The sequence below is a fragment of the Staurois parvus genome, unplaced genomic scaffold, assembly GCF_062004578.1.
Source record: "Staurois parvus isolate SC_StPar_1 unplaced genomic scaffold, SC_StPar_1.0 ptg000969l, whole genome shotgun sequence".
Classification (NCBI taxonomy): Eukaryota; Metazoa; Chordata; class Amphibia; order Anura; family Ranidae; genus Staurois; species Staurois parvus.
In genome coordinates this window covers 642501-664583 of record NW_028318765.1, presented here as the reverse complement: position 1 = coordinate 664583, position 22083 = coordinate 642501, and the positions used below count along the sequence as shown (strand labels likewise).

Below are 22083 nucleotides of genomic sequence, written 5' to 3'. Positions count from 1 at the left end.
TCTGGGCACAGGGGAATGTCCCGTCGTTCTGGGGACAAGTGCCTTCCTCCCTCTTTCCTGGCAGCTCATGTCAGAAGGGGACCGGGCCGCAAGACACAGTGTGTGGAGGCCGGCATTGTGCAGTGATTCTGGTCGGGGGGGTCGGGTGGCCACAATGAAGCCACTCACTGGGATCTCCAGTGAAGCCCAGGGCGCAGGACCGGAAGTAGGAGGGAAGGAGGCTGCGGTCCATTTCTCGCTTCCAGTATGACTTCCGGCGGAGGCTGGACTTCCGCAAACATGGTGGCGCTGGTTAGCTTCTTTTTCACATGAGGCCAGTGAGGAGCTTCCACAAGGAACCTCTGGGAATGAGGATCTAGGAGCCTGGCAAAGGCAGCACAGTTTCGAAGCTCCCTGCAAGATGGAAGACGAGGCAGTGGCTGCAGCCAGTGAGAAAACCACACATGGCGAGTCTGACTCGGCTGACGGGGGAGAGGAGGGGTAGAAACCTTGACCACTACCCTATAAGTGTGCTTAGAGAGGGCAAAAGCGCCCATAAGCCACCCAAAACTAATGCTTATGCCTCGGAGGACATTCCACCAGCGCAAGTCTCAGCCTAAGACAAGATGTATAAGGGGGCTTTTGAGACCGCAAGCTAGAGTACTACCTGTGCACCAGACTCTCAAATATATTGTCTTAAGAGAGTGGAAGGAGCTGGAGAGAAAAATCCTAAAGTTGAAGACCTGGAAACGGCAGTACTCCTTTGAGGAAGAAAAGAAGAAATTGCTCAAAACCCCCAAATTAGACAAGTGTCTAAGAATTCTGACCTGTCCTTTGAGGGCTCGGGTAAAATCAGAGACCAGAGGGACCGTAGGTAGGAGATTCTGCTGCGTAGGGCCTGGGATGCCAATGCTGCCTCTATGGCCCGATCCTAGGCATCCACATGCATTGCAAGAAACACCAATGCTTTGATGCACAGAGTGATTGACCATGTTGCACGGGGTACGAAGAAAAAAAAGGGGAAACCCAGTCATCAGAAGTCTTGGATTCCCTGGAGGTGGTTAGTAAGGCAGTGGCCTACCGGGCAGACGCTGCAGTGGAGATGGTCAGGACATCGGCTAAGACAGTGTCCCTCCTTAATTCAGCCCGAAGGGCAGTATGGGTTAAAACCTGGGAGGGTGATAAAATGTCAAGAGCCCATCACTGTGGTTTACCCTGTGAAGGTTCCTTCTTATTCGGCCCAGGTGTTACTTAGGTCCGCCAAAAAGGGGGAAGAGGTTCTCTACCAAAGCCAAAAAGGGTAAGTGGAAGAAGTTTTTTCGTGCCCCTCAACAATCAGGACCAAAAAACATTCAGGAAAGACTCCCCTAAAAGATGGGCCAACAAAGGGAGACAAAACGGAGGTTTCCTTTTTTCTGGCTTCAAACCCACAAGCAAGGAGTCCAACTGATATAGACCTCAGGGTGGGTGGGAGGTTGTTCATATTCCTTCAACAGTGGAAGAAGATTACAGACATCCCATACACCCTGCAGGTGATAAGGGAGGGGTACCAGCTGGAATTCTCCTCTTCCTCCTCATACCTTTTTGTGCTGACTTATCCCCCCAGAGACAGGATGAGGGCAAAGGGTCTATTGGGAGGGATCAGAGATCTAGCGGAGCAGGAGGTGATCAGTCTCTTGCCAGTGGACCAAAGGTTTCAGGGATTCTATTCCCACGTGTTCATTGTCCCGAAGCCTTTGGAGAAATTCCGCCTGATCATAAACCTGAGGAAGCTGAACGATTTCCTAAGGTACAAAAAGTTCTGCATAGAAAATATCTACAGCGTACGGAAGCATCTACTCAAAGGAGTCTTCATGGCCACTTTGGATCTCAGGGACACCTTCTTCCAAGTTCCCATTGCCCCAGAATATCAAGTTTTCTTCTTCCACGTTCCCAATGCCCCAGAATATCAAGCTTTCTTACACTTTGCCATCTTCACGGAGCAGAGCGTCAGTCACTGGCAGTTCCAAGCTCTCCCTTTTTGGACTGGTGGCCAGCCCAAGAATATTTACCAAGGTCTTGGCAGAGGTAGTAGCTTTTTTACACCTTCTGGGAATTTCCCTCATTCCCTATCTAGACGATCTGATTGTTTACACGGCACCCAAGTCCTTAGAGACCTGGAAAAGGTTTGTTTCACCTTGGAATCTTTGGGGTGGATTGTCAGTCAGTAGAAGTCCTAAATTGACGCCCTCACAAACCAAGGTGTTTTTGGGGTATGTAGTGGACTCTAGAGTCCAGAAGCTATTTTCCCTCCCAAGAAAAGACCGAAAAGGTAGTGCAGGCAGTCTCCTCCTTAGCATCATGAGATTGGTTCCGCAGGTACATCATGAGGTTTCTAGGTCTCATGATCACCTGCATTCCGGCAGTGGAATTTACATTCCAGAGAGCTCCAATTCTTCCTTCTGTCCTCCTAGAACAGGGAAGAAGAATCACTGGACAAGAGGAATTCCCTCCCAGAGAATGTAAAGATCTCATTGGGATGGTGGTTCAAGCTCTAAATTTTGGGGGAAGGGAGACCATGGGCACAGTGGGATCCAGTTTGTGTAACCATGGATGCAAGCAAATGCGGCGGGGGGCCCATCTAGAGGACCAGCAAGTCCAAGGCCCATGGGAGCCACATCAAAAAGGAACCTCCTCCAACTGCAGAGAGCGGTTGGCAATAGATCAGGCCTTTTGAAAGCTTTTTCAACCAGGATCAAAGGGGAAGAAGTCAAGATTATGTCAGGCAATATGTCGACAGTGGCATACCTGAATCATCGGGTAGGTACAAAATCTCGAAATCTCCTGAACCTAGCACAAGAGATTCTAGGGTGGGCGGAGAGCAGACTACTTTCGGTATCAGCGGTCCACATAAAGGTGTCAGCTGACAGTGAACCAGGGAGAGTGGGAACTCAATTCTGAGGTCTTTTTTTCAGATGTCAGATCTTTGGCTACCTGGAGATAGACATTTTTTGCCTGCAGGAGAAAACGTAAAGTGAAACTGTTTTTCTCTTTGGCTCGAAGGGATCCGAAGGCCTAGATGCATTAGCACAGGAATTTGATTTCAAGCTGGCATATGCCTTCCCCACTCCCCTACCCCCCCGATCCCATGTGTACTCCAGTAGCTGGCGTCATCAGGGTGTAGACTGATCTTGCTGGCCCCATGGTAGCCAAGAAAGGCCTGGTTTGCCACCTTAAAGAGGTGGGCCGTAGCTCCCCCGAAGTGTCTCCCAGTCAGGAGCGATCTTCTCCTACTTGGGCCAATGCTACATCCTACTACACTTTCAGCTAATGGCTTGGCTCTTGAAAGGAAGATCCTGAGAAAGAAGGAGTGTGTGGCGAGAGTCTTGGACACTCTTCTCCTCAGTAAGAAACAGGTCACCAGAAAAATATATAGGTGTGGAGGTTGTTTTCCACCTGGTGTCAGGAACAAGGAGTACGCCTTCTCACGGTCCCAGTAATTATGGACTTTCTCCAAGCAGGGGGGGAGAAAGGTATAGCACGAACTACCCTAAAAGTGCAGGTGGTGGCATCAGAGCCCCTAATTAAGATATTTCTGGGAGCCAGGGAGAGAGTGACCCCAGTTATGTTAATTGATTTTCCTGCTTGGAATCTGACTTTACTATTCGAGGCTTTGACCAAGGCCCCGGCACAGATTTCAGTTAAAAATGTATCCTTTAAGTTAGCTTTCCTGTTAGCCATCATAACGGCAAGAAGGATAGGCAACCTACAGAGCTTGTCAATCAAGGAACCCTTCCTGGCAGTGTTAGAGGATAGGGTTGTACTTAGACAGGACCCTCTGTATTTGCCCGAAGTGGCTCTCAAGGTTTCATATGATGCAGGAAATTGTCCTACCGTCTTTTTGTCAAAACCCTAAGAATGAGGGGGAAAAGAGTTTTCATTTTTTAGATGTCAGGCGGTGTTTACTGACATATTTAAATAGAGTAAGTCACTTCAGGAAGTCAAGTCACCTTCTAATTTTTAGTGGTCCAAGGAACGGACAGGCATCTGAGCCAAAAATAGCTAGATTTATCAAACAAGCCAGCTCCTTATCTTATGAGCAATCAGGAGTCTCAATACCCTCTCACCTGAAGGCTCATTCTACTAGAGCGCTAGCGACTTCTTGGATGGAAAGGGCCAGAGCCTCGATTGAACAGCTCTGCCCAGCAGCCACATGGTCAAGCCAGGACACCTTTGTGGGACACTACCGGGTAGAGATGTTGTCACCCCAGGACCTGGCATTTGGTAGGAAAGTATTACAGGCAGTAGTCCCGCCCTAAGTTAGGCCTGAGTTTTTTGCTTATCGTCTCAGGTGTGCTGTCCAAGAAGATGACTTACTGATAACTGTGTTTCTGGGAAAACTTCCAGGACGGCAGGCCTCCTTCCCACCCGTCTCTGGTGTTATGTCAAGACAAATTGCCTTTTGTGCACCAGGGTGCAGGAATATTATTATTATTATTATACAGTATTTATATAGCGCCAAAGGGTTTGCTCAGCGCTATACAATAGTGAGGGGGACAGAACATGAGACAATACAGTAACAATACAATACACGAGGGGTTCGAGGGCCCTGCTCTTTCGAGCTTACAATCTAGGAGGGAGGGGATAGTGGTACAGGAGGAAGTGGCTGTGGGGGATGAAGTGGTGGGAGGAGTGGAGGAGATCGGTTGCTAGGTGAGGTTGGGGTAGGCTTCCCTGAAGAGGAGGGTTTTCAGGGTGCGCCTGAAGGTGAGGAGGGTAGGTGACAGTCTGATGGATTGGGGTAGGGAGTTCCAGAGGATGGGGCAAGTCCTGGAGAAGTCCTGCAGTCGGGCGTGGGAGGTGGAGACCAGGGAGCTACAGAGTAGGAGGTCCTGTGAGGAGCGAAGGGCACGGGTAGGGTGGTATTTGGGTATCAGGTCAGTTAGGTAGTTTGGGGCGGCGTTGTGAATGGCTTTGTAGGTCAGAGTTAGTAATTTGAATTTGATGCGCTGGGCAATTGGGAGCCAGTGAAGGGATTGGCAGAGGGCGGTGGCAGATGTGGAGCGGTTGGTGAGGTGGATGAGTCTAGCCGCTGAGTTCAGGATAGACTGGAATGGGGATAGTGTTTGTTTTCGTAGGCTAGTGAGAAGGGAGTTTGCAGTAGTCCAGGCGTGAGATGATGAGGGAGTGTACGAGTTGTTTAGTAGTGTCTGGGGTGAGGAATGTACGTATCTTGGAGATGTTGCGGAAGTGGAGCCTGCATGATTTTGATAGTGATTGGACATGAGGTTGGAAGGAAAGGTTTGAGTCCAGGGTGACACCCGGGACATTGGCGTGTGGGGTGGGATTGATGGTGGCGTTGCTAGTCGTGATGGAGAGGATGGGGGGGGCGCGGGCTGGGGTGAAAACCAGGAGCTCGGTTTTGGACAGGTTTAACTTGAGGAAATGGAGTGACATCCAGTCTGATATGTCGTTCAGGAGGTGGGCAATGCGGGCGGAGAGTGAGGGGGTGAGGTGAGGGGTGGAGAGGTAAATTTGTGTGTCGTCGGCATAGAGGTGATAGTTGGGAGTGTATCAGTTTGCCAAGGGAGGAGGTGTAGATGGAAAAGAGGAGGGGTCCGAGGGGTGGGGGACTCCAACAGAGAGGGGGAGAGAGGGGGAGGTGACAGCGTTATAGGTGACGCTGAAGGAGCGTTGGGATAGGTAGGAGGAGAACCAGGAGAGAGCAGCATCCCTGATGCTAAAGGAGTGCTGTTTGGTGAGGAGGAGGTGGTCGACTGTGTCGAAGGCCTCGGAGAGGTCGAGGAGCAGGAGGACGGAGTAGTGGCCATTAGCTTTGGCGGTTAGCAGGTCGTTAGTGATTTTAAGTAGGGCGGTTTCGGTGGAGTGTAGGGGATGGAAGCCAGACTGTAGTGGATCAAGGAGGTTGTTATCAGTGAGGTGGGCGCTTAGGCGATTGTAGGCTAAGCGCTCAAGGAGCTTGGAAGTGAGTGGTAGCAGGGAGATGGGTCTAAGGTTGTTTAGGTCAGTGGGGTCAAGGGAGGGTTTTTTGAGTATGAGGGTGATGTGTGCGTGCTTTAGGGGGGAGGGGAATGTGCCAGTAGAGAGGGAGAGATTGAAGATGTGGGTGAGGGAGCAAATGATGGAGGAGGGGGGTGACTGGAGGAGTTGTGAGGGGATAGGGTCCAGGGGGCAAGTGGTGAGGCGGGCTTCAGTGAACACCTTAGTGACCTCAGTGGTAGCAGGGCTGAAGGAGCGGAGCGTTGGGGAGGTGATAGTGTGCGGGGCGTTAGGTAAGGTGGGGGGCAGTGTGGTTATGAGGTCAGAGGAGGGGAGAGTTGAGGGGTTGATGGAGGGAGGGGGGCTAGATGGAGAGGTAGATTGCGAGTTGACAGTGTCCTTACGGATTGCGTCAGTCTTGTTTTGGAAATGATTGGCAATCTCGTGGGTGGTGAGTGAGGTACTGAGTGGAGGTGGGGGGGGAGAGAGCAGGGATTTGAAAGTGGAGAAGAGCCGGCGAGGACAGGTGGAGAGGGTGTTGATGAGGGTTACGAAGTAGGCTTGCTGGGAGGTGTGGAGGGAGGTGGTGTAGGTGAGGAAGGCGGATTTGTAGAGGGAGAACGCACAAGGGGATCTAGTTTTGCGCCATAATCGCTCCTGCGTCGTTTGAGACATTTTGTATGGATGTTCTGCCAGGGTTGTAGTGGTTGGGGTCTGATGTTACACGTGGTTAGGGGTGCCAGGGAGTCGAGGGCAGCCGACAGTGAGTCATTGTATGCAGTAGTGGCCAGGTCAGGGCATGACAGTGGAAGGATATTGTCGTACAGACGGTCAGCTGCCGGGTGGAGATGGGCTGGGTTCAGGTTGCGGAGGTTACAGCTGGTGATGGTTTGATGCTTTGGGGGGGGGGGGGAGTTAGAGGAGGGGGAGATGGAAAACATGAGGAGGTGGTGGTCAGAGAGGGGGAAGGGGGTGTTAGTGAAGTCGTGGGGGGTGCAGAGGTGGGAGAAAACAAGGTCCAGGTGTGGGTGGAGGGCTGTGTGAGTGCGAAAGAGGAGGTTATGAGGAGGAGTTGGGAAGTAGCCGGGTTGTTGACATTGATGGGGATGTTGAAATCCCCGAGGATGATGGTCGGTAGCTCGGAAGAGAGGAAGAAGGGAAGCCAGGCGGCAAAGTCGTCCAGGAAGAGGGATACAGATCCAGGAGGCCGATAGATTACTGCAATCCTCAGGGGGGTGGGAGAGAAAAGCTGGATGCAGTGGGCTTCGAAGGAGGAGAAGGATAGGGAGGGGGGGTTAGGGAGGACCTGGAAGGTGCTCAGCAGTGGCATGAGCATGCCGACCCCACCTCCTCTGCGACCACTCGGTCTGGGTGAGTGGGTCCAGACGAGGCCTCCATAGGTGAGTGCTGTAGGGGAGGTGGAGTCAGTGGCTTGGATCCAGGTTTCGGTAACCGCTAGGAGGTTCGAGGGAGTGGGAGACAAAGAGGTCATGGATGGCGGTGAGCTTGTTGCAAACTGAACGGGCGTTCAGGAGTGCAACCGAGAGAGGAGGGGTGGATGCGGGGAGGAGGGGGACAGATATAAGGTTGAAGGGGTTGCGGCGGCTGGCGGGAGTAGGGGGGTGCCGAGAGGGGGAGTGGGGAGGTGGGGGGCCAGGGTTCGGGGAGATGTCCCCGGCGGTAAGGAGAAGGGTGAGGAAGGTGGCATGGGAACGGGATGTGCAGGAGCGTGTGGATCTGTTAGTGGTGGCGTGTGGGTCGGCGGGAGAGTGGAGTATCAGGAGGAGGTGGTGAGAGCTGTAGTGGGGAGAAGGAAGAAGTGAAGGAGCAATGTATAGCTGTTTTGGGGGAGTAGGGGGGTAGAGGGAGGCGATTTTGGGAATGGAGGAGAGGAAAACGAGGAGTGCAGGTGGCATGTTAGGGTGAGCGGAGTGCTGGTCAGATCGGGGAGGTGAGAAGTTTCAATCGGGACGTGATGATGCGGAGAGTCTGTCATGTCGTGGCAGAGTTCATCTGTGTCCATCTGTAGGAGGAGAGTGAGAGTGGTGGGCGGCTGGGTTAGCAGCTGGCTAGTTGCAGTCTGTGGGTGCTGTAGGCTGGCGTCCGGCCTACAGCACTGAGGAGTCGAGGAAAGGGTGGGGAATTTAAACTTTAAGCAAGTCATCTCTCAGGCCTGCCATCCTGGAAAATTTCCCAGAAACACTGTTACGTGTAACTGGTACTTTTCATACTGTCACCTGTCAGTATGCCTGATCACCGCCACATCGGTTATACGATGACGCCGTACTGCACTGGTGACAGTATGTAAAAAAAAAAAGTGATTGTTTTTTTTTTGTTTTTTTTGGGTTGAGTCCACAACTAGTTGTATTTTTATGCAGTTTCTCCTTGTGTTGGTGATTAGGGACTCCCAGTTTACTTATTTATAGTAACATGCTTTGTGGACCTTGAGGCTATTTCTTTTAGGTTTGCAATCCCTGATCACCGCCACATCAGTTATGCGATGACACCGTACTGCACTGGTGACCGTATGTAAGATAAATTGTGAATTTTAGGGCCTCAAGAAATTAAGCAGTCAGTACTTAAGGTTTGATCAATTTTCACTGATATGTACCATAGCTTGTAGACTCTATAACTTTCACACAGACCAAATAAAGCGTGGTTTGGGTTAATTAATTTTGGTCAAAATTTTAGAAGAAAAATTATTTGTCAAATTTTTATAACAGAAACTATATTATACTGTATAACAAATGTTTAGCAAAAAAAAAAAAGAAAAAAAGCACAGTGGTGATTAAATACCACCCAAGGAAAGATTTGTCTGTCTCAAGAAAATGATCAAAAAAATTTAATTTGGGTACAGTGTTGCATGACTGAGTAATTTGTCATTCAAAATGTGACAGCGCTGAAAATGGAAAATTGGCCTGGGCAGGAAGGGGGTTAAAATGCCCAGTACTGAGGTGGTTAAAGAAAATTATTCCATGATTTATTTTTTATGTTCAATTGCTTATTTGTTCTGTGCTTTATTTTCAGAGTACCTTAAGACATTGAACTGCAGAAATTACAAAAAAAATTGAGGTGTTCTAAAACGCTTCTAAACTTTTAATCAGTGTATTATCTATTTGTTGGCTCTGTGTTCAGTATTTGACTGAGGTTGTTCCCTGAGAAAAGTAAAATAGACTTACTCAAGTCATCCAAGACCTGACTGGACTGCTGTGGTTATCGCTAAGAATAATGCATTATCATTGCACTTTGACCAAAATTTATTTTAGGTGTCATTTAGCTATATGCTTTTAATAGTGGTGCAAGTATTTATCATTAAAAATTTTATTTATGACTATTTGGTGACATAGGTATACATTGAAAAACTTTTTTTGCCTTTTAATTTCAGAGTGTACCATGGGATGTACTAGGAGCCCAAGGGAAAGGTATTCGTGGAGAGGTGATTAGGGGAGAAGTAACCCCTTCTGACCCTGTTACACACATTTTGTTTCATCGGACAGGGGGTGACTTGCACTCGAGAGTACCCCAGAACCAATGTGTGAGTGTGCAAGCATTACATCATGGAGACCTCAAAGTTCAAGGGTTTTGCAGAATTGAGGTGGGTAATCATAGTCTTTCACTATGCATGTATGTATCATAATTATTTTACCCATTGCTGGGGTAATGTAGACCACCAAATGATTTGGAGACAAACACATTAGTCAGTGATTGAGCAATTATATCAATTTATAAAAATATATTCAAAATAATTTTCTCTCCTATATTAGTTCTGACACTATACCATATCCCATACTGTTTATACAGTTGTGTTCAAAATAATAGCAGTCAGACATCACTAACCTGATCAATCACTGTTTTAGGTAGAAATGATATTTCTACATGGCAAATAATTTACTAGCAGGTGTAGTAGAGTAGTAGAAATCCAACAGACCCAACAGTCATGACATGCATGCTGCTGATTCTGTGTAATTGAATCACTAATTAAAAGGGGCAAGTTCAAAATAATAGCAGTGTGGAGTTCTATTAGTGAGGTCATTCATTCTTTGAAAAGCAGGTGGCAATTATTGCCCTTATTTAAGGAAGGAAGGCAGCAAATGTTGTATATGCTGGTTACAGTGCTGCTCAGCTAAAATGATCGCAAATGCTTTAAAATGGCAACCAAAACCTGTAAGACGTGGAAGAAAGTGAAAAACTACCATTCGAATGGATAGAAGAATAGCCAAAATGGCAAGGACTCAGCCAACAATCCGCTCCAGGAAGATCAAAGAAGGTCTAAAGTTACCTGTGAGTACTGTTACAATTAGAATATGCCTATGTGAAGCCAAGCTATCTGCAAGAAGCCCCCGCAGAGTCCCACTGTTGAAAAATAGACGTGCTGAAGAGGTTACAATTTGCCAAAGAGCACATTGACTGACCTAAAGAGAAAATGGCGTAACATTTTGTGGACTGATGAAAGTAAGATTGTTCTTTTTGGGTCTAGTGGCCAGAGAGAGTTTGTCAGATGACCCCCAAACACTGAATTCAAGCCACAGTACACTGTGAAGACAGTGAAGCATGGTTGCGCAAGCATCATGATATGGGGATGTTTCTCATACTACGGTGTTGGGCCTATTTATCGCATACCAGGGATCATGGATCAGTTTGAATACATCTGAATACTTGAAGAGGTCATGCTGCCTTATGCTGAAGAGGAAATGCCCTTGAAATGGGTGTTCCAACAAGACAACGACCCCAAACACACCAGTAAACGTGCAACATCTTGGTTCCAGACCAACAAGATTGATGTTATGGAGTGGCCAGCCCAATCCCCGGATCTTAATCTAATAGAAAACTTGTGGGGTGACATCAAAAATGCAGTTTCTGAGGCAAAACCAAGAAATAGAGAAGAACTGCGGAATGTAGTCCAATCGTCCTGGGCTGGAATACCTGTTCACAGGTGCCAGAAGTTGGTTGTCTCCATGCAACACAGATGTACAGCAGTTCACAGAAACAGTGGTTATACAACTAAATATTAAGTGATTCAAAGGAAAGCAAAATCTTCAAACATTTTTCAGTTTATGTAGTGAATGTCTGAGTTTGTAAAGAAGAATAAAAACACTGCTATTTTTCTGAACAGTCTAATATTCAATTTTCTTCAATTTTTTTAGAGGAACAACACAAATTTGATCTATTTTTCTTGTTTTGATTTGGAATAGAATGTGTAGTGTTCCCAATGCATTTGTGTGTATGGAAATAAAAGCTATTAGAAGAATTTTGAGCTTTATTCACTTTTTTCAACACACTGCTATTATTTTGAACACAACTGTATAAAAAAGGGATTTCCAAGAAAATTAAGTTCATTATCACTTACAGTTGAACACATTCAAAGGGTACACATGGCCATGTAAATTGATGGGGAAAATTTATCTTCTTATTTTGACATAGGTATTGCATGCAATAGATAAGGACAGCAGAGGGTGCATCTGAGTGTAGCAGTATAAAAGCTCATTTATTCACACGACCGTTGGAAACTTACAAGACAATGTACTTATAACAGGCACATACATATAGAAATGTCATTCAGAGTCAGCTTCTGGATATGGACCTTAGCAGAACAGGATGAGCTTCTTTGGAAGGGATTGCAGCACCTGTAGAGAGGTAAAGGGTTAAGAGCCTTATAACTTCTGACTCCTTTGTCTGGTCGTCCATTAATCATCCAGGTGTAGGAGAGCTGAGTGTGGTTCAACTGTCACTGGAGCCTATGGATGTGTTATGGGAACCCTGAAGAGCATTGGTAGACTACAAGATGGCTGACCTGCTTGACCCTAAATTACATTTCTATATGTGTATGCCTGATACCACTACAAATTTTTTTTCAAAGAAGAAAAGGCAGGTTCCAACACATTCTGTTACCAATGTGATAAAGAGAACATCAGAGTACAAAACAAAATAGCCATGTCTGTACAAACTAATAGAGACACATAACAAGTGTATACAGAGGTCTCATCTGGTATAATATAAAAACAAACAAACATGTAGACAGTAAGGCCTACAACACCCACAGGCGCCAGGCCCTATAGCACCCACAAGTGCCGTCCCACAGCACCTACAAGCGCCGGCCCACAACACCCACAGACGCCTAGCCTACAGCATCTACAGACGTCGGCCTACAGACGCCGTGCCCTACAGCACCTCCAGACGCCGTGCCCCACAGCACCTCCAGACGCCGTGCCCTTCTTCCTTCAGCACCTCCAGATGCCGGCTTACAGCACCCACAGTCTGCCGTGACTAGCCAGCAGCAGACCCAGCTGCCCACCACTTTCCCTCCCACAGATGGACTCCTCCGCCACTGCGCGACAGACTCTCCGCATCTATACGCCCTGATGTGAAACCTTTCACCTCCCTCAACTGACCACCACTCCGCTTACCCTCCTAATATGCCACCTGTACTCATCCTCCTCGTACTCCTCTCCATTCACAAAATCTCCTCCCTCTACCCCCCTACTCCCCCAAAACAACTATACAGCGGACCCTCACTACTTCCCTCTCCCCACTACGGCTCTTACCACCTCCTCCTGATACGCCACTCTCCCACCGACCCACACGCCACCACTAACAGACCCTCACGCTCTTGCACATCCCGCTCCCATGCCAGCTTTCTCACCCTCCTTCTCCTCCTTACCGTCAGGGATATCTCCCCAAACCCTGGCCCCTCACCACCTCACTCACCCACTAGGCACCCTCCTACTCCCACAAACCACCGCAACCCCATCAACCTTATACCTGTCCCCCTCCTCCCCGCATCCACCCCTCCACTCTTGGTTGCACTCCTGAACACCCGATCAGTTTGCAACAAGCTCACCGCCATCCATGACCTCTTTATCTCCCACTCTCTCAACCTCCTAGCGGTCACCGAAACCTGTATCCAAGCCACTGATTCCACCTCCCCTGCGGCACTGTCCTATGGAGGTCTTTTCTGGTCCCATTTACCTAGACCGAGTGGTCGCTGAGGTGGTGGGGTCGGCATGCTCTTATCACCGCTGAGCACCTTCCAAGTCCTTCCAAACCCCCCCCTCTCTATCCTTCTCCTCCGAGGCCCACTGCATCCGACTCTTCTCCCCCACCCCTCTGAGGATTGCAGTAATCTATCAGCCTCTTGGACCCATATCCTGCTTCCTTGACGACTTTTCCGCCTGGCTGCCCTTCTTCCTCTCCTCCTGAGCTACCCACTATCATCCTTAGTGACTTCAATATCCCTATCAATGTCAACAACCCGGCTACATCCCAACTCCTCCACTTAACCTTTTCTTTTGCACTCACACAGTGCACACAGTCCTCCACCCACGCCGACGGGAACACCCTGGACCTAGTTTTCTCCCATCTCTGCACCCCCCACAACCTCACTAATACCCCTTTCCCTCTCTCTGACCACAACCTCATTACATTCTCTATCTCCCCGTCCTCTAGCACCTCCCCCCCGAACGTCAAACCATCACCAGCCATAACCTCTGCAACCTGAACCCAGCCTCTCTCCACTCTTGCTGACCGTCTGTACGACAGTATCCTTCCACTGTCCTGCCCCGACCTGGCCACTACTGCGTATAACAACTCGCTGTCAGCTGCCTTAGACTCCTTAGCACCCCTAACCACACGTAGCATTCGACCCTGACTGCTTCAACCCTGGTGGCAGAACGACCACACTAAAAATCTTAAATGACGCAGTCGCACGCTGGAGCGACTATGGCGCAAAACCAGATCCCCTCGAGTGTTCTCCCTCTACAAATCCGCCTTCCTCACCTACACCTCCTCCCTCCATGCCGCCAAACAAGCTTACTTCGTAACCCTCATCAACACCCTCTCCTCCAGTCCTCGCCAGCTCTTCTCCACTTTCAACTCCCTACCCTCTCCCCCACCCCCACCCCCACCCAGTACCTCACTCACCTCCCACGAGAATGCCAATCACTTCCAAAATAAGATCGACGCAATCCGTAAGGACATCGCCAATGCTCAACCTACCTCCCCACCTAGCCTCCGTCACACCATAACCCCACCAACTCTCCCCTCCTCTGACCTTGCAAACGACCTGCCCCCCACCACATCTAACATCCCGCACACTATTACCTTCCCAACACTCCGCTCCTTCAGCCTTGCCACCACTGAGGAGGTCACCAAGGTCTTCTCAGAAGCCCTCCTCACCACTTGCCCCCTTGACCCTGTCCCCACATAACTCCTCCAGGCACCCTCCTCCTCCATCCTATGCTCCCTCACCCACATCTTCAATCTCTCCCTCTCTGCTGGTGCATTCCCCTCCCCCCTAAAGCACGCGCACATCACCCCCATGCTCAAAAAACCCTCCCTGGACCCCACTGACCTGAACAACCTTAGACCCATCTCCCTGCTGCCATTTACTTCCAAGCTCCTTGAGCGCTTAGTCTACAATTGCCCACCTCACTGACAACAACCTCCTCGATCCACTACAGTCTGGCCATTTCTCAAAAAATAGTATAGAATGGTCATCTGGTGGAGTAATCAACAAAGTGTACATTTTGGAGAGGAAGCTTGAGGAAGAGGTTTGAGCAGTATTCCTCCAAAAGGGGGGGTCATTGTGCGGCCAAACTGGCTAGGGAGTGCCAAAGAGTGCAAGAAATGGTGTAATTGTATTACCCTCCAAAAGTCCAAGCAAAAGGTTCCCAAGTTACTCATCAGGGTCTATATGGTAGGCCAGGCAGCTGCCTTTAAGAAGGGCAAGGCCAGAGATCTACCCTCAGTAAGGATTGAGCGAAGTGGTCCCTCCTGAAGGCCCGGACGGAATTCTGGGTTTTCTAGGACTAGAAAAAGAGGAGAATCCAAGGTTGACAGTACAGACACCTTGAAAATCCTAAAGCAGATCCAGATCATTGTGCCTATCAAGGGGTGTAATTTAAGGTGAGCTGGCAGTGCTCCAAGGAGCCAAGGTGTGCCCTGCAGTGGTATTTGGCTTTGAGCTTGTTCAGTCCATGTCCAAAGTTTAGTGTCACAGTGGCGACACCAGTCTTTCAATCTGTTCAAGTGAGCTGCTAAGTAATACTTATGAACATCCGGCACTACGAGTGTATTTTCTGAAGGTGTCGTAGGGGTATAGCAATAGGCAATGCCTGAAACAAGTGAGGAAATTTCGGGAGGATGCTTATTTTAATTATAAGGATGCTTATTTTAATTATATTGCAGCTGTCAAACCAGGAGTGAAGGCCATGGTGTCAAGACTCCATAAATTTATGGACCATGGCAATGATTGGTGGGAAGTTCAGATCAAAAGTGCGGGACAAATTGGCCTGAATGTACATACATAAATATCTTAAAGCAACCTCTGTCCACCTAAGCCTAAAATTAGTTTGCAGAGTTTGAAGCATGACAAGGGGGACTGTGACTCCCGTCACTTCAGATTTGCAGAAATGTATCTTAAGGTGAGATATAGCGCCATAGAAGTGGAGCTCCTGAAGTAGATTGGGGAGAGAGATAGATTAGTCAAAGAAAAGAGCATGTCATCCACGTAGGCTGAGACTTTAATCTGAGTGTCCCCAACAGGAAGGCCAGTAATGTCTGGGTTTAAGCAAACCTTGCAAAGAAAAGGTTCCAGAGTGAGTGCAAACAGAGGGTAACAAGGTCTGGTCCCATTGGTAACATATCAAAACATTGTGCCATCAGTATAGTGGTGGGATCATTGAACAGGTCAGCAGCACCAAACCCACAATATAGAAAGTCCATCTTGTTTCAGTGAATAACCGGGACAGAGAAGACCCATACCAGTTTGGCCATATCCTTACGAATACATCCTTTTTACACTCCGCCTATGCAAGGACCACATCTCCCCATCAATACTGAGGACTATTAAAATCATGCAATTAATATATGAGAAAAAGGCGTCTCTGAGGGATAAGGGTCACCCCCGCAAAACGGGGGCTCCAAATCCAACGGGGAATGCCACCTACGTTGCCCAAGCCTGTCAAGCTCTCTGGGCTCCCAACTCCAAACAAGTGTAACAGGAAGGGTCCATGGGCCCCTCTCGCAGCCCATAGAGCACATGAAGTCAAAATGTCAACTGCTACAATGTGTACTAGTGGCAGCAGAAACAGTGAGGAATGGAACCCTCCGGGGAGTTCACTGAGGAGATGCGCAGGGGAAATGGATGCATAAATATGCTGTCTTACACAGTGCAAGTGAAAAAAAAATTAAGGGGCAAAGCCCTTGCAGCAGCAGAGGAATGGGATTTAGCAATGTCACAGTTGCAAAGACAGCATATGCCAAGATAAACAGCATGTCATCGACACAGATCTGCCATAATCACTAGAAATAGGCCACCATAGGGGCAGAGGTCCACCCACCTAGGTGGGTCCCCCAGTCCTGAGGGAGGCCTGAAAGAAAAGACACACATTTTTATATAGTGGTTATAACTCCGCTAGCAAATGTCTCTCCCTAACCAATTGGGAAGTAGGAATAGGCTTCAGTGGCATTGGCTCACCCTGAAGTCATAGAAAACACTGAGGTGTAAAACCCTCTGATGTAAAATAGTCCAAGCTTGTTCACAGGTCAAAGATGAATCCTAGTACATGACTGCTAAAGGGGGTTAGGACAGTAGGGCATGGCCCCTGCAGCAGCATACAGATTACCAGTGAGTTGTTGATAGGGGCCTTGACCTTGCTTTACAGCAGGAAGGGTTCTCTAAATGGTAGAAAAGAAAAGGGAAGGACTAAGATGAAGTCATTTGGGGATCTCCAGGTGACTGTGGAGGACATGAGGTGAATAAGAACAGAGCATGGCCTCAGAAGTTCCGATCCTCAGGATTCACGTCTGCAGTAAGATTCCGAGGTCTTCTCCTTGCCCTTTGTGGGCACAGTGGAAAATCTAGTCGAGATGACAGTGCTCCCGGGCAGCCCGGTTGCTGAGGAAATAGCTGGAGCCAATTACGCATTAGGAATGGATCAACTTCCAGGAAAGTTAAAAGGTCGAGCAATTCTGCCTGGGTACAGAGTGTAGAAGATGAGATATGTTTTATGGATGGTCACCAAGAGGGGGAATCCCCAGCAGTAGGAGAAGCTCAGTTGGGAGGCCCTGTCTAGGATAGGACGCAGAAGTGCTTGCCGTTGCAGAGTGGCTCTGATAAGGTCAGGAAGGATCTTCACTGAGGCGCCTTCAAAGTCGATCGCGCCAGACGTCCACAATTTATGGAGGATGGCTTCCTTTTTGAATGCAATGAGACGGCAGATCACATCCCATGGCCTATTCGGGTCTGAAGGTTTCGGGCCCAGCCCCCTATGGACTTTGTAAAAAGTTAGGTCAGCAGGAGGAGAGGAGTCCATTACCTCATGAAAATTAGCGGTGACAGAGTCCCGAAGGTTTTATGAGCTTGTAGCCTCAGGGAGGCTGCGGGAGCCCTAAGTTGCTTCTTTGGCTCCAGTCTTCCAGGTCCTCCAAATGCAGTTGAAGCGCCACTGCTGTATCTACCTTGGTGTCTGGGCCTTCTCCAAGATGGTAACCTGCTGTTCTAGTGTGGCAAAAGAAGTTTCTCCAGTAGTAAGGCGGTCTGCCAGCGAATGGACATCTGATTGCACTGAGTGAAGGTCCCTCCTGTGCATCTCCTCCACCCAGAGAATGAGCTTCTGTGTCTGCTTTCATAGGTAAGGCCTGGATAATGGGGTGCTTGGGTGGATCAAGGGTGTAGGTAGTCTGGAGGAGAAGGCCGCCGGGACATCAGAGTAGGAATCTGAGCCTACTGAGGGAGATGTTGGGGGAGCTTGAGGTTTATGCGCATTGGTGTTGTGCCTGTGTGGCTCTGCCATCTTGGGACCGGTGCTGGGCCTTGAAGTTTCAGAAAATAAATGCGGGAGTTCTGCTCTGGGGCCAGATGTGCGGGCGTTTACAGTATACTGTAATTACAGGATACTGTAATTCTGGCACAGAAAGCTGCAGAAAGCCCAGAAGCTCAAACACCACACATCCTCACTCAACCATATGCAGACCACGCCCCCACTACATTGTCTTTTGAGTTGCCAATTGTCATGTTGTGGTGGTTTATGTAAGAATTTATTCTAAATTATATGGGGCGGTGTCCTTTCCCTTAAACAAAATATCGCAGTGCCTCCTGCCGTTAAAATACAGCAAATATTTAATGAACCAATAATTTGGACACCTTAATAATTTGATCACCACTTAGTAATATACCTTGAGTCCTTTTAGCCAGTATGATTTCGTACCATATACACAAAAATTGCCTTATAATAAATAAATAAATTTATTTATGTACAAAATTTATCTATATATTAACACAAACGCAAAAGACTGGTGATGAATGTACATATAATCAAAAATATGATATACTAATTCTATACATCAAACAACAGATATAGGTAATAGTAAAGATTAAAATTTAAATTTAGTGATAAGTGGTAATTTATAGTACTTCAGAGATCATTTCTCCCAAAACGTGGCCATAGAAATGTGAGAAAATATTCCCTGATAAATCGCACTATAACCAACTACAAATTAATGAATTATGCAATATTTATAATTTCAATATTATACCAAATAATTCTTAGCAGTAATAATTCTCTCTCTCTCTCTCTCTATATATATATATATATATATATATATATACTAAACACCCAATACAATTACTATCAATCTATGCAAGAGAGGAAATATAAAATACAATATCAACTGTTAGCAGTCTCACCACACCCAGAACCTGGATTATGACGCCTCCCCAGTGGGTCCAGTCGGCAGCTGAACTCCTTCAGAAGAATGGCCGCAGGGAGCAAGTGAGAGATAGTGCAATAGGTTGTAGTGTTGAGAAAAAGTGTAGGATTGTATAAGTTCAGAAGTTTAGGAGTCTAGTAGAAGTTTTTTAAAAAAAAAATTTTTTGAGAAGCAGCTCTAGAAGATTTAGAAGTAATATTGAAAGATTGAGAGTAGTTCTTCAGATGGGACAGATTTCAGCTCTTCAGATTTCTTCAGCTTTTCAGATCTCCTTCCTTTTGTTGGTTGTTTTTTCTTTAGCTTTTCTTTTTTTTTTTTTTAGCATGATCATTATGTGAGGTGCATGGCTTTTTTATACCATCCAAACCATTGTTTTAAAAGACCCTCCCAACAGGCTTTTTGATTGGCCGGTCGAGAAGTGTGTGTACATAAGATATCTCTCACCTGTCCACTGGGGGGCAGTCAGGGATCACGAAACAATTTGAGTATTAATGATGACTCATGCCTTGATTGGAAACCAAGGTAACTTTAGGTATTATATCTATGTCTTATCCAAATATAGTTGATTTTACTACTCATTCTTGGATAAGAACCATAGAAAGATATATGTGCATTCAGTTTTTCATTTCCCTGAGATTCAAACTTGTGTGAAACATTTGCTTTCTGATGGAAACATACAACTGATACCAATTCACAAAATATCTTACTTTTCACCATTTCATACTTAATTTAGTGGTATGCAATCCCAAACTCTGCTGAATATATTTTTGTGTGTGGAAACATACTCTTTATAACATCCCATTGATAATATGCTTTTTGATAATGTCTCTGTGGGTAGATATATCCAGTTCTTAGCTTTATATGCCCTAAGTTTAACCTTTTCGTTTTAGAAAAGAAGTTCCCATGAGTAGGAAACCCTCTGTTTACCTGTCCATTGTGTAGGAGTTAGGGTAAACAACCAGTTTACTTGTAACCTTAGTGGATAATAGTGACAGTTGGAGAAGTTTGTTGGCTCATCACACTCTCCAAGGTTTTATTTAATCTTCTCAAACCTACAAGTCTCCTCTCACCATTGTTATTTTGGTCAGGTGTGATGACTCACTGTTTGGAAGTCCAACAGTGGTATTTGACTTTATAATTAACTTTCTTGCAGGTGAAATCTCCTAATTTTCAACAGACAATGGCATTTGTTTAGAAAACATACTTTTGCCAGGTCTTAGAGTAACCAACATCAGATCCCACCATTATCTTTCCTGGGACTTTGTTTGATTACCTGTAGAAATTCAAATAGCATATTGTCTCTGGAACAAGTCTCTTCCACTCATTGTGTGTGTGATTCACTAGAAGGTCATTTGAATTCTAACCAAGAAAGGTTAACCCCTAACAGACGGCTGGGCTTCTTACTTTTGGAATGAAATCATATTTTTAATAAATAGTCCCCCAAAAGTCACTACAGATCCCCCTTTTTTGAGGTACAGGCACATATCGATGGGTGTCTGTATCGCAAACTGTGAGTGGGACTTTTGATTAGGGTGACCGTTCGTCTTCTCCGGTGACAAGTCTTAGCATGGTAGGTATTTGCTGGTTAAGTCTTTGTGAGATTTTCACAACTCGTATGGTTAGGATGGTCAACCATATTACTGCCAGTCCAATAAAGCTGAAAACAATGATGTCCATTGGGATAGAGTGGGATCGACTATCCAATAGGATATGGTCTTCTTCAGAAAAATCAAAGTTCTCAACTGACAGGTTGTCTTTCTTGATCGTCATTTGGATGGCGTGATTGGGCTTGTGTTCCAATAAGAATTTCAGGTCTGGATTCATGGGTATTTCTTGATGTTGAAAGGCATCAACACTCTCAACCTCTTCTTCCCATACCTCATTTCCAATTGGGTAAAGGGTGGTTTTCCCGATAGTTATTCTCGAGTTGGGTGGTACTTTGATGATGGACACTAAAGCGGGTAATGCTATAACTCGGCTCATTATCTGCTTTTCGTAGAATATGCTCATATTTTTTAATGCCGTGCTGACAAACCATTCATCTTTAACGAGTATTGCTTGTACTTCTGATGGGTCGGTAGCTTTTCTCATTTTTACCTCACATCTCTCGGAACCGTGTTTATCATATTCTAGTCCGCATAATGCATGGGTAGCATCGTATACAAACGGATTCCCAATACATTGATAGTTAATGTCTTTGAACCGGGTGCATTCATCCAAGATAGGGATGGCGTACAGATCTGGCACCCATGGCTGGTAGGCGATCAGATCAGGAGTCTTTATCTGGATGTGAATGTCCCCTTTCCATATTCCGACATTGTGAATTGTCTTTACTTGAAACACGTTTTTAGAGGAGACATAGGGTATGGCCAACAGAAAACACACTTCGAGATCATCTGGATTGATGTAGAGGGGCATTGCACTTCCCATCTCGAAGGCTAGGTTGACTTGGAAGTCCTCCACTTCACCCCCGTTGACCCGCTGGAGTAAGTTCCTGACCATCTCAGTGGACACAAAATATAGTGGAATGTATCCATGAGAAAGGTCATTCATACCGCTTTGTATCTCATTCAGGAAGGCTAAGGTGTGAAAGAATATGGGTTCCTGAATGAACAGTAGCTCTCTTTTGAACAGTTCATGAGTCTGATGCAAGTCTATGGGTAATCAATTCTGAATGCATATTGACAGTTACCACGGTATCGTTGATGACGGTGAGTAAGTCTATCAACCCCGCTTTCTGCAGTTCAAGTTTGTGGTGAATTGCTTTGATGCTCATCTGTAAATGTTCAATTTCGGTGGTGAGAGTCTTTACTGAAACAGAATTAGCGGCCGACATGGTAGTGGAGACCACGGTTCCTAAAACTGTGAATATGAGTCCGGCAATTAAAGCTCCAATGAATCTCTTTGGCCTTTTCTCCTGAGCCGTGGCTACCGGGACAAATGGTTTGCGAGCTTGGATCAGAATTTCCTCAACCCGAGCTTGTGCTGTACTGATGCGCATATTGTACCATTCTTTAATTTCTGGGGATTGGATGCTTTGGGGTTTGTAGCGTCTTTCCGTAGAAGTCTTTGGGTCGATGCTGACACAGACCTTTTGGGTAATGATGTGCTTGTCAGTTAATATGAATCCGGGTGCTTCCTGGATGAGTATTCCCGATGACGGTCCTGGTCTTGCGATGAGGCTGGCCTGGCTGGTCGTACACATCCACATCAGGGTCCGTAGGATCTTCCGCATGATGGGTCTTTGGGACGTTCTCATAGGCGGGTCTCTCCCTCTGGACTGGCCCTTGGTGGCCTGGGTCGTCAGGTTGTCGTCTCCGGATCGATCCCTGGCATCTGGTCTTTCCCACAGGACATCAGAGCTTCCTTCTATGGTCTGGTCATCGACACTTCCGATTGCCGGTCTGGTCATCATCT

General features: G+C 47.0%; 1 protein-coding gene across 1 annotated transcript in view; it reads left to right on the top strand.

Moving 5' to 3' along the window:
* LOC149441590 (transmembrane protein 132A-like) overlaps positions 1-22083 on the top strand; it is a 555893-nt gene that overhangs the window by 98960 nt on the left and 434850 nt on the right. Inside the window, exon 3 of the mRNA XM_089657142.1 lies at positions 9344-9553. Coding sequence (XP_089513268.1) covers positions 9344-9553 — 210 coding nt within the window. The remainder of the gene's footprint in view (positions 1-9343; positions 9554-22083) is intronic.